This window comes from Salmo trutta, chromosome 23 (genome assembly GCF_901001165.1).
Source record: "Salmo trutta chromosome 23, fSalTru1.1, whole genome shotgun sequence".
Taxonomy (NCBI): Eukaryota; Metazoa; Chordata; class Actinopteri; order Salmoniformes; family Salmonidae; genus Salmo; species Salmo trutta.
In genome coordinates this window covers 5,616,313-5,631,717 of record NC_042979.1, presented here as the reverse complement: position 1 = coordinate 5,631,717, position 15,405 = coordinate 5,616,313, and the positions used below count along the sequence as shown (strand labels likewise).

At 43.8% G+C, this 15,405-nt stretch overlaps 1 protein-coding gene across 1 annotated transcript; it reads left to right on the top strand.

Annotated features, from left to right (window-relative positions):
* Window positions 1-1,235: 1,235 nt before the first annotated feature.
* si:ch211-243g18.2 (keratin, type I cytoskeletal 18) lies at window positions 1,236-14,735 on the top strand. Its single transcript, XM_029708601.1, has 11 exons — window positions 1,236-1,352; window positions 3,238-3,511; window positions 3,731-3,856; window positions 4,339-4,421; window positions 4,926-5,082; window positions 6,577-6,744; window positions 7,013-7,138; window positions 7,508-7,630; window positions 7,746-7,840; window positions 8,646-8,671; window positions 14,135-14,735. Exons 2-11 carry the CDS (start codon window positions 3,245-3,247, stop codon window positions 14,254-14,256), a joined length of 1,293 nt encoding a protein of 430 aa, XP_029564461.1. The 5' UTR covers window positions 1,236-1,352; window positions 3,238-3,244; the 3' UTR covers window positions 14,257-14,735.
* Window positions 14,736-15,405: the final 670 nt, after the last annotated feature.

Genomic DNA, 15,405 nt, shown 5'->3' with positions numbered 1-15,405 from the left:
ATGTGGGGACAAAAGAGAGGCCTTTACTTAAGGCAGACACCCGATATGTGGTAAGTACCTTGATTACAGCATCCTTGCTGTAATCAAGGTTGATTACAGTATCCTCGCCTGTTGGCGGGTGAGGGGCATGATTCCGGGAGTGTGGTTTCCTCTTGCCCCTGCTCGTCTTCCTGTGCCCCGTCTGCCGTTTTTTGATCGCTGGTGTCCATGGTCTTGGTGATAATAGCCGCTCTGATTGGAGTCTGAGTCACTTGGAAAGTCACTGTCGGAGCCTCAGGCAGCTGCTGAGACATGCCAGAGATGTTGTGGGCAGCAGCAAGTCATCATGTCGGGATGGACCTTACTGGAGAGCAGGTGTGTTAGCTGTTATCAACCTGTTGTGTTGGGTGTTATCAACCTGATTAACATCGCAGAGAGACTGGGAGAGACAGGGGAAGGACACCAACACGAAGACCAGGAAACCCACACTCTCTCTCTGACTCTCTCTCTGACTCTCTCTCTGACTCTCTCTCTGACTCTCTCTCTGACTGACTCTCTCTCTGACTCTCTCTCTCTCTGACTCTCTCTCTCTCTCTCTCTCTCTCTCTCTCTCTCTCTCTCTCTCTCTCTCTCTCTCTCTCATTGTTGTGTGTTACATTTTTTAGCATTGGTAGAATTTTTTAATTTTTTATTAAATGGATCAGCATCTTTAGATCCTCATGGGAGTGTGACTTTGGGTGAGTACATTGATAAGAAGTGAGGGAATGCCAAAACACCAAATAATGCCGACTAACCAAGCAGTCAACTCTCTGTAGCCTCAAAGGTCTGAAATACAATCACACGCCTCAATAACTCCTCAGAATCAACAGCCAAACACCTTCTGTACACTTAAGAATTGACATAACACACATTAGAACTCCTTAGAATGTACATAGCCTTCTGTTGTTTGATTAGACCTTTCCTTCTTTCAACACATTGTTGAATATTTGATGTTACTCTCCTGAGTGAAGTTCAGGTTACCTACCTACCCACTGGAGAGAAGGACTCCGATGTCTTATAGAGGCTCCACCTACTTTACACGTTACGTGGCCTCTCCCCCTTTCTCGTCTCCATATAAATTCAGCTGTAGCATCGGTCTCAAGGTAGACAGCATTCTCCAGGATCCATTCTCCAGGATCCATTCTCCAGGATCCATTCTCCAGGATCCATTCTCCAGGATCCATTCTCCAGGATCCATTCTCCAGGATCCATTCCCCAGGATCCATTCCCCAGGATCCATTCTCCAGGATCCATTCCCCAGGATCCATTCCCCAGGATCCATTCTCCAGGATCCCTCTCTCCCTCTTTCTCTCACTGAAGAGAACATAATCCAGGTATGTGTTTTAATTGAATTGCTTCTTACTGAACACACTAATCAAATATCAAAAAGACGAAAGATACATACGTTTGTGTGACACATTTTGAAAACTGTACATTTTGAAAACTTTAAATGTGTAATGACTCAAATCTCTTTTTTTTTAACTAAGTTATAATATTTCAATGATCCATCTTTGTTTTTTTTGCCCCTCTAGATATATTTTATATACTGTTATCACTTTGCTTCTATATATTTCTCTACTCATCCACAACAAAGGAATGTTTTATTTTTTCTAATGTTAAGTCCTGGTGATGGTGGGAGAAACTCAGAGTATTATGTGACGGAGAGGACAGAGAGCGGTTCACGAGACCACTAATCCCTATTGAACAGCCCAGTGGCTGTGTAGAATGTCTATTTGACACAAAACAATACCAGGCAACTACTCAGTCACTAGGTAAGGCTCTGTTTTAGACAGAGCCTCCACATAACTCTGCCCTCGTGTTAGTTCTTGTTTTTGTGATTTCTCTTATTGGTTATTGACAAAGACCTACAAATATAGGACTATATTATGAACAATAACAATTAAAAATAGTAATGTAAGATATGAGGGTTTTCTTCACAGTTCTTGGGAAGCTCTTCTGATAGAGGATTAGTCATTTACATGTTGATGATTGTACGCTGAACTTGGATAAAGTAATGCTTGAGTGGAGCTCAGACAGTTTCGTAGTTATACCATAAGCCAGTCACCTTGAACCTCAATGGGCAGCTGGGTAACCAGTCAACCATTGGCATTTTTTTATCAGTCTGTGGTTGACTTTAAGTTTGAATAGACAACAATGGTGGGCTCATTCAAAATGGCCCACAGGCTGCGTGTTCTTTTGGCTCCTGCATGGGTGAAAATTACCATTTTGGACCCTAGCCAAAGGTTTGTGTGCCTAAAAAAATTATTTGCATGTTGTAAGAATAAATAATTGACACAAAGCTTTCACAAGATGCTGCCCAAGGCGGCACGGGGTGCACGTACAAAAAAATAAAAAATGAGAAAAAAAATATTCAGAATGGTGACATTTGCGCGATCGGTTTTCCATCGCTCATTTGCACGTCACGTGCAATGATATCATGTCACCGTGTGGGACTGTGGGTTAATTAACCTTGTTGGAGTGGGCGCCCTTATTCTAGTTTGTGAGCTAGGCAGGCTACTGCCTGGGAAGGTCTCCCACTCAGAAGTACGAGATGGGGGCGTGGGGGGGAGGGGAGGTAAATTGACCTCAGGTCTCCCCACTAGAAGCCCGAGAATCTATCAAACAACGCACCTCTAACTTTGTACAGTACTAATGAAATTAGTAATGCAATTAGTTGTGCAATTTAGTTTGTGTGTTCCTTGTTTAAAGCGCAATAGTGTAACAAACATGTTCTCTTCTTTATAAGTGTGTTATTCTATTTGTGTGATATAGGGTTTGTGCAATTTAGTTTTATTTGTGTGTTTTTTGTTAGCAATAAGGTAATAGTGTAATATTTTGATTATCTTTTTAATTTGTATTTATATACTACAATTTCTTTCTATTTGTCTTTGTTACTTCTTTTGATATTTATGAGTCTTATTTTTGTATATATTTGCATATTTCTATAGTTTTAAATTACAGTTAGTGCAGAATGGTGCTTTTTTTGTTGTTGGGGGAGGCGCTGAAGGGGGGGGTTCACCCAGGGAGCCATACAAGCTAGAACCACCACTGGCCACATGTGTCATGTTTTTTAAGTCTAGCCTACATCTCAGATTGAATGATATAATGAAAGACCAAATCCTATTCAGTTTAATTCCATGTTCACGTTTTAAAATGTTATTAGCATATACTGTATGTGTTTCAACTAGGTCTTCTTCCTCCTTGTCATCTCTCACACAGAGCCGTCATGTCTTCCAGTTTGTCTTTGCGGAGCTTCTCTGTGGGCCGCCAGCCCTCCTTCTCTAGTCTATCTCTGAGAGACAGTGGCCGTGCCCACTCCAGAGCCGCTGTGTCCTTTGCCTCCGCCAGCCCCCTGACCCGCTCTGCATCCGTCAGCCATGACATGAACGGCCAGCCCGTCACCTTGAACCTCAATGGGCAGCTGGGTAACCATACCAACGAGAAGGAGGCCATGCAGGGCCTCAACAACCGCTTGGCCACTTACCTGGACAAGGTAGGCGGAAGGTAGCCTAGAGGTTAGAAAAGCTGGTCAGCAACCGAAGGGTTGTTGGTTCAAATCCCAGATCCGCTGGAAATCTGGTGGAAAGTGAGCCAGCAACCAGAGAGTTACTGGTATCAATATACTAGATGCCATTTCCTGCTGTTGTGCCCTTGAGCAAGACACTTGCAGGTACTAAAAGATGACGGACAATAAACTTCTTGTTGTTCTAAGGTGCGCTCACTGGAGAAGTCCAATTCAGATCTGGAGCTGAGGATCAAGCAGATAATGATTGAGCGCATCCCTAAAGGTCACGACTTCGAAACCATGATGGCCCAGGCCCACCAGGTGGAACAGGAGGTGGGTTCCCAACGTCCCTACTTTCCCATGATCCCTTTCTCTCACCCCATGTAACTTCCTCATGTCCTTATCTTACCTCTTGCAGCATGTACAACAAGGACACACTGTGTCTATGTATGAGTCACGATATGGATTTATACATTGTAAACATAGCCTGGATAGTCACATGGCACATACACGTGTGGCCATACACGTACGTGTTTCCAACACTCTCTTTAATAGGAGTTTAACGTTAGCGGAAATGTTACCTTTTAGTTAACCTACACTAGACCGACACAGATTGGTCAAACTAAGGCCACGTATGGAGTGTGTTACCCAGTTTCTCTAGGATGTTTCTGGAGTCAGTGTTTCTGTCAGTGAGGGCAAATGCACCTTATAGGTGACAGTGAAAGTATGAGCGATGATAGAAACGTTCAACTGTAAAATCTTACTAGTATGTAGTAGATATGTAAAAGTTGAATGCTGACCATGTCTTTTCTCAGGTGAGGAGGAAGACACTGGAGAACGCTCGCCTCATGCTGGAGATTGACAATGCTAAACTTGCAGCTGACGACTTCAGGATTAAGTGAGTGTCGAGACTGGTGCCATGCACCTCTCTGTTTGTCATGTCTTTGCAACTTTGCTTTTGTTCAGTACATCTGTAGCTCTGTTTAATTTTAGGCGAAGGCTGCAACAGGTAAAGCGCGTGAAGCAGGTTTGCAGGTGTATGTTTAGGCAAAGGCCAGTGTGTACTGTATGTGTCTTTTGTAGTCTACAGGACATGTTGACTGGCACCATGCAAACACCACTTAGTAGACAAACATTTGGGAACTTACATGTGTAACTGCATGTGTGCCAGTGTGTGCTTGTATATATGCGTATGCAACTGCGATTAGTCCTGTGACTGCACTCCCTGCCTCCCGCCTTCCTTCACCCCACCCCTTCTTTCAAGTTTACATGTTACCTTCCTGTGTGTAATGAATTCTTTAAAGTCTTAGTCACCCAAGCTCTCACATTCTCTCACTTCGCAATCTCTCACTTCGCAATCTCTCACTTCGCAATCTCTCCCAATCTCTTCCCTCCTTCCCAGGTGGGAGACAGAGATGTGCATGTCCCAGTCTGTGGAGAGGGACTGCTTGGCCCTGAAGAAGGCCAAGGTGGACCATGAGCAGATCATCATGTCCCAGAGAGGAGACCTGGACAGCCTGAAGGAAGAGCTCTACTTTCTGAAGAAGAACCATGAGGAGGTGCGAGGAGATAGCTCCGTAGATCAGGGCTTTATTTATCCAAAAGCGTGAAAGTAACAAAGTAAGAGGACAACTCCCCTAAGGATGATGACATCCCGGCAGACAAAACGAGTGGAAGTTATGTCATCACTATGTCATTTCAACTCGTTTTGCACATTGAGATAGTGGGGCCAGGTGTTCATCCTTAGGCCAGGTCATAACGCTATCACTCGAACCCAGAGTTTTCCCTGGTCTCCTGGTATGAGGAGGTATTTCTGACTGGAGAGACACAAGGATGTCCTCTGTCACCATTCCTCTTCTAGCTGGCCATTAGCTGGATAATCACGAAGACCACAGAATAGAATAAGTGGCCTGAGAGGGGAAGCAATGAAGGAGGAGAATAGAGTGGTCCTCTGTTCTTTTCTGCACCGGTGGGGGTATCACTCTGCATCCCCCTGGGAAGCTGGGATGCCCTGGGAAGCTTGGAACCTGCTCGGAGTCTGAAACCCAACACCGGAGGTCCCTTTGTGTTAAGCAACATGAAGCCAGGGAGTAACTCAGGTCTTAGATTTTTTTACTCAAGTCTCCATAGAGGCCCCTCTGATAACATCTTTGCTCACTGGTTGCTCTGTTCTGAATAGGCACACTTCAGACCTGTGTGAAGACATAAGTCACCTTGTACTACTTGTCTGTGGCGAGGGGTAGAATGATGTGTGTGTGTGTATGTGTGCGTGTGCAGTGCGGCGCATGCAAGTGTGTGTAGGCTCAACCCTTCTTGTTTTCCTATGGTGTGTGTCTTTTAAGTCGATGACTGGCACCAGAAGTGCTGGGTATGTTTGGAAAGCAGGGTGTGGTGTGTGGTGCCAATGCAGTGGTACCATATGTTCTATCTATTAGGCTGTATGTGACACACAGAGAAAGGGCATAGTGGGAGGGAACAGTGATGAAGGCACACACTAGGAGTAACATGAGCTCAACTCCATCAAGTATTTATGGAGAGGATGTTAATAAAGTAGAGGGTCTCGCCTTCTCTCTTATGGGGTGTAGAATTCACTGGAGAACACACACTTTGGAGGACTAATAAACAAACAGAGAATATTCATAAAAATCATGCAAACGATGACATAGAGAAAAACACGGGGGAAAAATATGTTAGAAACTGAAACACAAATAAAACACGGATGCCTAAGAGTTTCTATTTCCTGTCTTGCTTGCTCTTTGGGGGTCCTAGGCCAGGTTACTGTGAAGTACTTTGTGACAACTGATGTACGGTGAGGGAAAAAAGTATTTGATCCCCTGCTGATTTTGTACGTTTGCCCACTGACAAAGAAATTATCAGTCTATAATTTTAATGGTAGGTTTATTTGAACAGTGAGAGACAGAATAACAACAAAAAAATCCAGAAAAACGCATGTCAAAAATGTTATAAATTGATTTGCATTTTAATGAGGGAAATCAGCAGGGGATGAAATACTTTTTTCCCCTCACTGTAATTGATTGATTGTCTCTCTGAAGGAGGTGGAGTCTATGAAGGGCCATATTGCTGCTCAGACTGTTAACGTGGAGGTGGACTCAGGCCGTGGTGGACCTGACCTGGGCACAGTTATGTCAGAGCTCAGGACTCAGTACGAGGGCATCGTCAAGAAGAACAAGGACCAGGCTGAGCAGTGGTACCTCAAGAAGGTCAGTTGGGGACTGGCTTGTTGGGTACATCAGCATGCCAGAAACCAGCCACTAGTGTCTCTCAAGGCTGATTATTTGTAACTTGAGATGTGTGCGTGTGACTAGAATTTTCATGCAAATCTCCCATTGACATTGCATATGTATCTCAAGTTACGATTCAGGCGTATCATAGATATTATATCCAGGTGAACCCAGGTATTTGAACGCAGGTCTGGTATCTAGTAACATGGCCTACAGCGTTCAGGAACGTGTGTGTGGTGTGTTACAGCTGGACACGGTGCAGAACGAGGTGAAGGAGTCTAACGAGGCTCTGAGGGGAGTTCAGAGTGAGCTGGTAGAGAGACGACGCTTCCTACAGACCCTGGAGGTAGAGCTGGAGAGTCTGTACAAACAGGTAGGAACCTTTCATCTGTGGGGTTGTTTCACTGGGGAACTTAAATATACAGTTTGAGAGCCTGTATAAGTAGGTGACACATAGCAAGAAGGAACCTTTCCTCTATGGGTTATGTTCCACTGGGGAACTTCAAAAATACAATGGCACTCAAAGATACAGTATCACTAAGATCTCACCCTTTGTTCCCACCCACGTTAACCTTAACATTGACAGCAAATATCACTCACCTCCCCTGACCTTGGGTGGGAGAAGAATTTGTTACGTAAAGAGCCCTGAAAGGCAGTAGCTCTCTAACAGTCATATTCAGAGGTCAACAAAGACCTTAGTTGAACAATGTGCACGCGGACGTCAACATCATCTCCCCCTCAGGTGGCAGCTCTGGAGGGTAACCTCAGTGAGACAGGTCAGAAGTACAGCCTGGAGATGGAGCGCCTGCAGGCCACGCTGTCCCAGCTGGAGGAGGACCTGTCTCAGCTGCGTCTGGACATGCAGGTACTTACTGGTAGCCCAGCGGCTAAGGAGGCGGACCTGTATATATTTATGTTGTTTACTGGAACAAAAGGACCAATCGAGTTGTATTGTATCCTATTGTATTGTTTTATTGCAGCGCAACAAGACAGACTACGAACAGCTGCTCCGCATCAAGCAGAACCTGGAGATGGAGATTGCAACATACAGAAGACTACTGGAGGGAGAGGAGATGTGAGTCACCATGATAATATATGCCATTTAGCAGACGCTTTTATCCAAAGCGACTTGCAGTTATGGGTGGATACATTTTTTTACATATAGCTGGTCCTGGGAATCGAACCCACTATCCTGGAGTTGCAAGAGACCCATGCTCTACCAACTGAGTGACAGAACATGATTATGCTACAGTAAGATGACATTAAGGGATACTTAGTGAGTACTGTATATCCAGGCTGTAACGTGTACGCTGGGAGTCGGGAAGGAAGTTCAGGGAGTGCATCATTTAATAAACAAAACATGAAACACGAACAACGCACAGACAGGAAACAGAAACAATAACGCCTGGGGAAGGAACCAAAGGGAGTGACATATATAGGGCAGGTAATCAAGGAGGTGATGGAGTCCAGGTGAGTCTGATGACGCACAGGTGCGCGTAACGATGGTGACAGGTGTGCCGTAGGACGCCAACCAAAGGGACGATCACGGGGATCAGCCTGACGAACCGGCTGAGGCGCGAGAGCCTGATGAGCCGGCTGAGACCTCCCCGGTTGCCTCTGTCGAGGCACGGGAACCCGTTCATAAGCTGAGGCGTGGGAGCCTATCGAGCCAGCTGAGGAAGGGAGCACACGTGACACAGGCTAGTTCTCCTCTCAAAGGACTACATTATCTGCTTTGTTGAGTTGAGTCTAACAGAGAATTGCTCTTTCCTGGTAAACCAGCCAATTGATGACCATACATGGTAACATTTTCTGCCTGTTTCAGCCCAAGTAATTGTGTACTTTTTAACTCTGACCTTCTTTTTCCTTTATTCATTCAGGATTAAAGAAGTTCCCACACCAAAAAGTGAGTATCATCAGTATATTAACTTCACATTGCTACACTCTCACTTCTTAATTGACACAGGCTAACCTAAGCAAACATCAAAGCTTGGCATTACTCATTCAGCACACAGCAACACATTGATTGGTTGATTTCAGCTGTGACCGTTCACCTGGATGGAGAGACTTTCTTTATCAGTGTGACATGAGGGGATTCCATCCATGGCGTGTGATAACAATACTATTAATTCATTCTCACACAGAGAGACTTCAATTCACCTTAACCTCTCAAATGGACTGCATGGACCCACCCTGGTCACCCACTCAATATTTTGTTTCTCTTCCCTCCTCCCTCTGCCCTTTTTTAAAAAAAAAATTACAATTTGATTTAACTAGGCAAGTCAGTTAAGAACAAATTCTTAGGGTTAAGAATTTGTCAATCTCCAATTTTCCCTTCTCCATCTCTATGTGTATATTACTTGTGCTTTATATGGGCATATACAGTGCATTCGGACGGAAAGTATTAGGACCCCTTGACTTTTTCCACATTTTGTTATGTTAAAGCCTTATTCTAAAATGTAATAAATCGTTTTTTCCCCCTCGTCAATCTACACACAATACCCCATAATGACAAAGCAAAAACAGGTTTTAGACATTTTTGCTAATGTATGAAAAATAAAAACAGAAATACCTCATTTACATAAGTATTCAGAACCTTTGCTATGAGTCTTGAAATTGAGCTCAGATGCATCGTGTTTCCATTGATCATCCTTGAGATGTTTTACAACTTGATTGGAGTCCACCTGTGGTAAATTTAATTGGTTGGACATAATTTGGAAAGCCACACACCTGTCTATATAAGGTCCCACAGTTGACAGTGCATATCAGAGCAAAAACCAAGCCATGAGGTCGAAGGAATTGTCCGTAGCGCTCCGAGACAAGATTGTGCAGAGGCAAAGTTCTGGGGAAGGGTACCAAAATACTTCTGCAGCATTGAAGGTCCCCAAGAACACAGTGGCTTCCATCATTCCTAAATGGAAGAAGTTTGGAACCACCAAGACTCTTCCTAGAGATGGCCGCCCGGCAATACTGAGCAATCGGGGGAGAAGGGCCTTTCTCAGGAAGGTGACTAAGAACTCGATGGTCACTCTGACAGAGCTCCGTGGCGATGGGAGAACCTTCCTGAAGGACAACCATCTTTGTAGCACTCCCCCAATCAGGAGCTATACTCCCAAGTGACACCTACGGTCTAAGCACTGCATTGCAGTGCTTGAGGCGTCACTACACACCCTGGTTCATTCCCAGGCTGTGTCACAACCGGCCGTGATCGGGAGACCCATAGGGCGGAGCACAATTGGCCCAGCATTGTCCGGGTTAGAGGAGGGTTTGGCCGGGGGGTAGGCCGTCATTGTAAATAAGAATTTGTTCTTACCTGACTTGCTTAGTTAAGAAAATAAAATAAAATAAAAATCGGGCATTTATGGTAGAGGGGCCAGACGGAAGCCACTCCTCAGTAAAAGGCTTACCCTGAAAGTAGTCCAAGGGCCAAGAGAAACTGTAATTCATGATTCAGAGTTGTTTAAATAGCCGCTATTAACTTGAGGGGATTTGGCCACAAACATTGAACTTTGACTAATTGCCCCCATCACCCCATAGTTTTTTTGTTAGCCATCTGATGATAAGGTGTAAAAAGGGGAACTATCCCTTTAACATCCTCAATTTATGAATTGAAATTGACCCCCAACCCTGTTATGTTGTATTCATTTTTAATGGGATACTGCGAGATTTCGAGATTTAGGTTGTTTTTCTACTTTTCTACCCAGAGTCAGATGATCTCATGAATACGATTTTTATGTCTCTGCAGTTTGGAGATGATTGAAGTTAGCATATCGTTAACTTAGCACAATTGCTGAAAGTCTGCTGGTACAGTTGCCAGCAGATCGCAACGTTGTATCTGTCTCAATGGTTCTGCCCATGCGCACACAGACACCATAATAAGATAGATACAACGCTGCGATTTCTATGCGACAACGGGACAGAGAAAACGGGACAGGGAATGAGGGAGTGGATATAATCTCGTTGCTTATGATTATCAGTCAAATTAACACATTTGTAAAATATCGATTACTACGTATAGCTTTGTAAGACTATAAATGACCAACCACCCAGCTTTGGAGTCGTTAGAAGGTCTTTAAGAGGAGCTGGCTACCGTGGGAGACTTCTAGTAATTGTGCTGAGCTAACTTCAAAAATCTCCAAACTGCATGGAAAGACAAAAAAATGGTTTCCATGAGTTCGTCTGACTCTGGGTAAGTAGAAAAACAATCTAAATCTCTAAATCTCACAGTATCCCTTTATTAAACCATATCTGTGTCTGGAATAATATTCACCATTCTTTCTGCCATGAGTCACTTATAAGTCATATTATTTTTAAAACAATGTCATGACAATGCCCTCACACTGTCAAAATGCCTATTTGCGATCGATGAACAAAAACCTACTCACCAATTACTGCGGTCACTTCTTTTTTTCTCCCCATATTCTCCCATTTTAGCTCCAGCAATTGTTCAAATGAAATAAGTTAAATGTGTCAAATAATTATCCAAAGTCATAAGGACAGCCAGATATTTAAATGTGAGTTAGGTTTGACTCTGGCTTAGCTGTACAATGCTACAAATAATACATACAGTACTTGTCAAAAGTTTGGACACCTACTAATTCAAGGGTTTTTCTTTATTTTTAATATTTTCTACATTGTTATCCTTATATGTGCATATCCTTATATGTGCATTCTGAGTTGGAGATCCCCCAAAAATGACTCAATGTGATTGGATCTTCTTCGAACTTGGAGACTCAATTCTATTGAGCCTGAGAAAGCTACTTCCTCACCCCCAAGGCCGAGCCCCTCCTAGCCATGATCTCAACAAAACGGAGCTGCTCTTCCTCCTGGGGAAGGCCTGCCCACTCCAAGACCTCTCCATCATGGTTGACAACTCCGCCAAACAGACCTTCTTTGGGCCAGTAACATTCGAGCCTGGGTGAATTTCGATCTGCAAAACATCAATATTTCACTCAGATGCTGTAAAAAACTATAAAGTACTGTAACTAAGTACAGTAACATAATACATCCTCTGTATTTGAATAGTCATGCTAACTAATATATTGACTAGTATTTCAAAAATATACCTTCTCAGCATTTATCTTAACCTCAGATTATATAAAAGTTAACAATCATGTACTATGTTTCAATAGAAAAGGAATACACATACACTATATATACAAAAGTATGTGGACATTGCTTCAAATTAGTGGATTTTGCTATTTCAGCCACACCTGTTGCTGACAGGTGTATAAAAGCAAGCACACAGTCATGCAATCTCCATAGACAAACATTGGTGGTAGTATGGCCTTAATGAAGAGCTCAGTCAGTTCGTCAAATTTCTGCCCTGCTAGAGCTGCCCGGTCAACTGTAACTGATGTTATTGTGAAGTGGAAACGTCTAGGAGCAACAATGGCTCAGCCGCGAAGTGGTAGGCCACACAAGCTCCCAGAGCTTAGTACTCGGCATCACCGAGTACTAAAGTGCGTAAAAATCGTCTTTCCTCAGTTGCAACACACACTGCAATGTCAGCACAAGAACTGTTCGTCGGGAGCTTCATGAAATGGGTTTCCATGACCAAGCAGCCACACAGAAGCGTAAGATCACCATGCTCAATGCCAAGCATCGGCTGTAGTGGTGTAAAGCTCGCCGCCATTGGACTCGAGCTGTGGAAGCACGTTCCTTGAAGTGATGAATCACGCTTCACCATCTGGCAGTCCGACGGTCAAATCTGGGTTTGGCGGATGCCAGGTGAACGCTACTTGCCCCAATGCATAATGCCAACTGGAAAGTTTGGTGGAGGAGGAATAATGTGGGGCTGTATTTCATGGTTCGGGCTAGGCCCCTTAGTTCCAGTGAAGGGAAATCTTAACGCTACAGCATATGATGACATTGTAGACGATTCTGTGCTTCCAACTTTGTGGCAACAGTTTGGGGAAGGCCCTTTCCTGTTTCGAACATGACAATGACCCCACGCACAAAGCGAGCCAGGCCTAATTGCCCAACATCAGCGCCCAACCTCACTAATGGTCTTGTGGCTGAATGGAAGCAAGTCCCCGCAGCAATGTTCCAACAGCTAGTGGAAAGCCTTCCCAGAAGAATGGAGGCTGTTATAGCAGCAAAGGGGGACGAACTCCATATTAATGCCTATGATTTGGGAATGAGATGTTCGACGAGCAGGTGTCCACATACTTTTGGTAGTGTGGTGGATAAGGCCATATATTACTTTAACGTATGGGACTGCTAAACTAACCCAAGATCAGCGTCTACGAGCAACTTTACCATACTCTGAGCGGTTACGCAAGGAAACGTCCCTAGGCTAGCGTGTGTAGATACTATTGGTGACTTGTATAGAGTGAAGGTAAGGTACTCCAGGCCAAGTTGCTCGCTGACAAAAGCAAACTGCTATTTACACTACACGTTCAAAGCAGGGTCAGCGGCGTTCCCTTATGTCAGAATCAAATGTACAACTTCGATTCTGTGCTGCTTCCACCACCCTGGCATCAACAGTTTTTACCCCCAAGCCATAAGACTCCTGAACAGGTAACCAAATGGTTACCCGGACTATTTGCATTGTGTGCCCCCCCACCCCCTCTTTTATGCTGCTGCTACTCTCTGTTTATCATATATGCATAGTCACTTTAACTATACATTCATGTACATACTACCTCAATTGGCCCGACCAACCGGTGCCCCCGCACATTGGCTAACCGGGCTATCTGCATTGTGTCCCACCACCCGACAACCCCTCTTTTTACGCTACTGCTACTCTCTGTTCATCATATATGCATAATCACTTTAACCATACCTACATGTACATTCTACCTGAGTAAGCCTGACTAACCGACATCTGTATATAGCCTTGCAACTGTTATTTTCAAATGTCTTTTTACTGTTGTTTTATTTCTTTACTTACCTACACACACACACCTTTTTCTCGCACTATTGGTTAGAGCCTGAGCATTTCACTGTAAGGTCTACACCTGTTGTATTCGGCGCACGTGACAAATAAACTTTGATTTGAAGTCAAGAGCCGTGGCTACAGACTAATGACAGTTTGTTTCATAAACCTGCAAACAAAGCAAACACCCAAAACACATCTGTCCCTAGCAACCACAGTAGGTACAAATATACTGTAAGCCGCAATGTTGTAACTACGTCTTAATGTAAGCCTGTGACTCACTCAATCCCTTCGGTAACACTTTATTTGATAGACTATGGACTCCGTAACTCATTCGTAAGCAGTAGGTAAGTCAACAACGGCAAGCTAGCAAGTTCATAGGCTGTGTTACAAACCAGAGCCTGTGTCACAGTGTTAGTGTGACCCTGTGACATTCGGTAAACCCATCCCCTTCTTCTTCTTCATCCTCTACCTCTCGTTGCGTTGCAGAAGAGCCAGAGGTGTGGACCAGGAAGATAGTGAAGGTGGTGACACAGACCATGATCAACGGCAAGGTGGTGGATGAGTCCAGCGAGGTGGAGCAGATAGAGGAACAAGTGAAGAAGAAGTGAGATGGACACAATCGTCTTCATCCTCCTCATCACTCCTAACACCTGACAAGCCTTCGTCAGACACAAGGGCCAGCCAACCCACTGGCTGTAAAGGGCTCACACTAACATGGACGTCTGTTTTATTCCCATCAGAGTCTTCTCTGTTTCTCTCTGAAGTATCCTGCATTACCTCATCCCCATGTCTGGAGATAATGAGGTGTACTGTAAGTGAATGGGATGTCTGCTACAGCATCCATTTTAAGAAGTCCCTCGGTTGTCAAATGAAACTCCCTCGGTTGTGTCCCCTCCTCTGTCATGGTTGTTGTTTAATAAAAGGTTTTGCTTTGTGTATGAAACTATGTATTTCTAGATTTAGGGAACAATTTGTCCATACAGTAGATCTCTCTCATTTGAATTGCATTTCTTCTGTTTTGTTTTCCGACATGTCTGTTTGTATTCTATAAACTTCTGTAAGGACTGAAATAAAGGTTAGTCATCATTTTCTCTTTTTTGTTTTACCTCAAATACAGCACACACATTCAGTAACTATCTAACACACTTCAAGAGTAAAAAATAAATAGTCACAAAATACTTAAAACACATTTTGTAAAACTATGAAGCTCCCCTGTCCACCTCACAGCATGAGCATGAGCATAATGGCATGTCAGAGCAGATCATTACGCCTGTTCATATGCGTGTGTGATGACTGCTATGTAGGTAGGCATGTAGTCTACAATGCTAGGTTAGCTAGGTTACCTTCGTGTCTGACAACTCAGACACATAGGGTGTTATTTATGGGTTTGGACTGTCTCTTTCTCAAATCTGAGATGTTTTACAAAAGGACTGACTGACAGACAGGCAGACAGATAACTTTTACTAAGTTCACAACCTCCACCAACTGAGTCAAAAAACTGTGTAAAGCTGAAATACATTGTACAGAATGTAAATCATCATGGTCTCCGGCGTCACTTGCTGTTGCTACACAAACATAATGACATAACCATTACCTGCAAAACCCATTATGCTGTCACCTTGGCATCAGTTACTGATGGTTAGTTAATCTGTGAAAAGCAAACAGTGGAAATGGGTGTACATATGTGGTGGGAGAATGCAATGTGCTATGTAAGTGTGTGTATTTGTATAAGTATTTGCAGTAAGTGTTTGGATTGT

What these genes read in the sequence shown, in the direction of transcription:
- si:ch211-243g18.2 (XM_029708601.1), top strand. Translation starts at nt 3,245, where the DNA reads ATGTCTTCCAGTTTGTCTTTGCGGAGCTTCTCTGTGGGCCGCCAGCCC. An exon ending in TGGAGAGTCTGTACAAACAG is followed by an intron (nt 7,139 to 7,507) that starts GTAGGAACCTTT and finishes TCTCCCCCTCAG; the next exon opens with GTGGCAGCTCTGGAGGGTAA. An exon ending in AGCTGCGTCTGGACATGCAG is followed by an intron (nt 7,631 to 7,745) that starts GTACTTACTGGT and finishes GTTTTATTGCAG; the next exon opens with CGCAACAAGACAGACTACGA.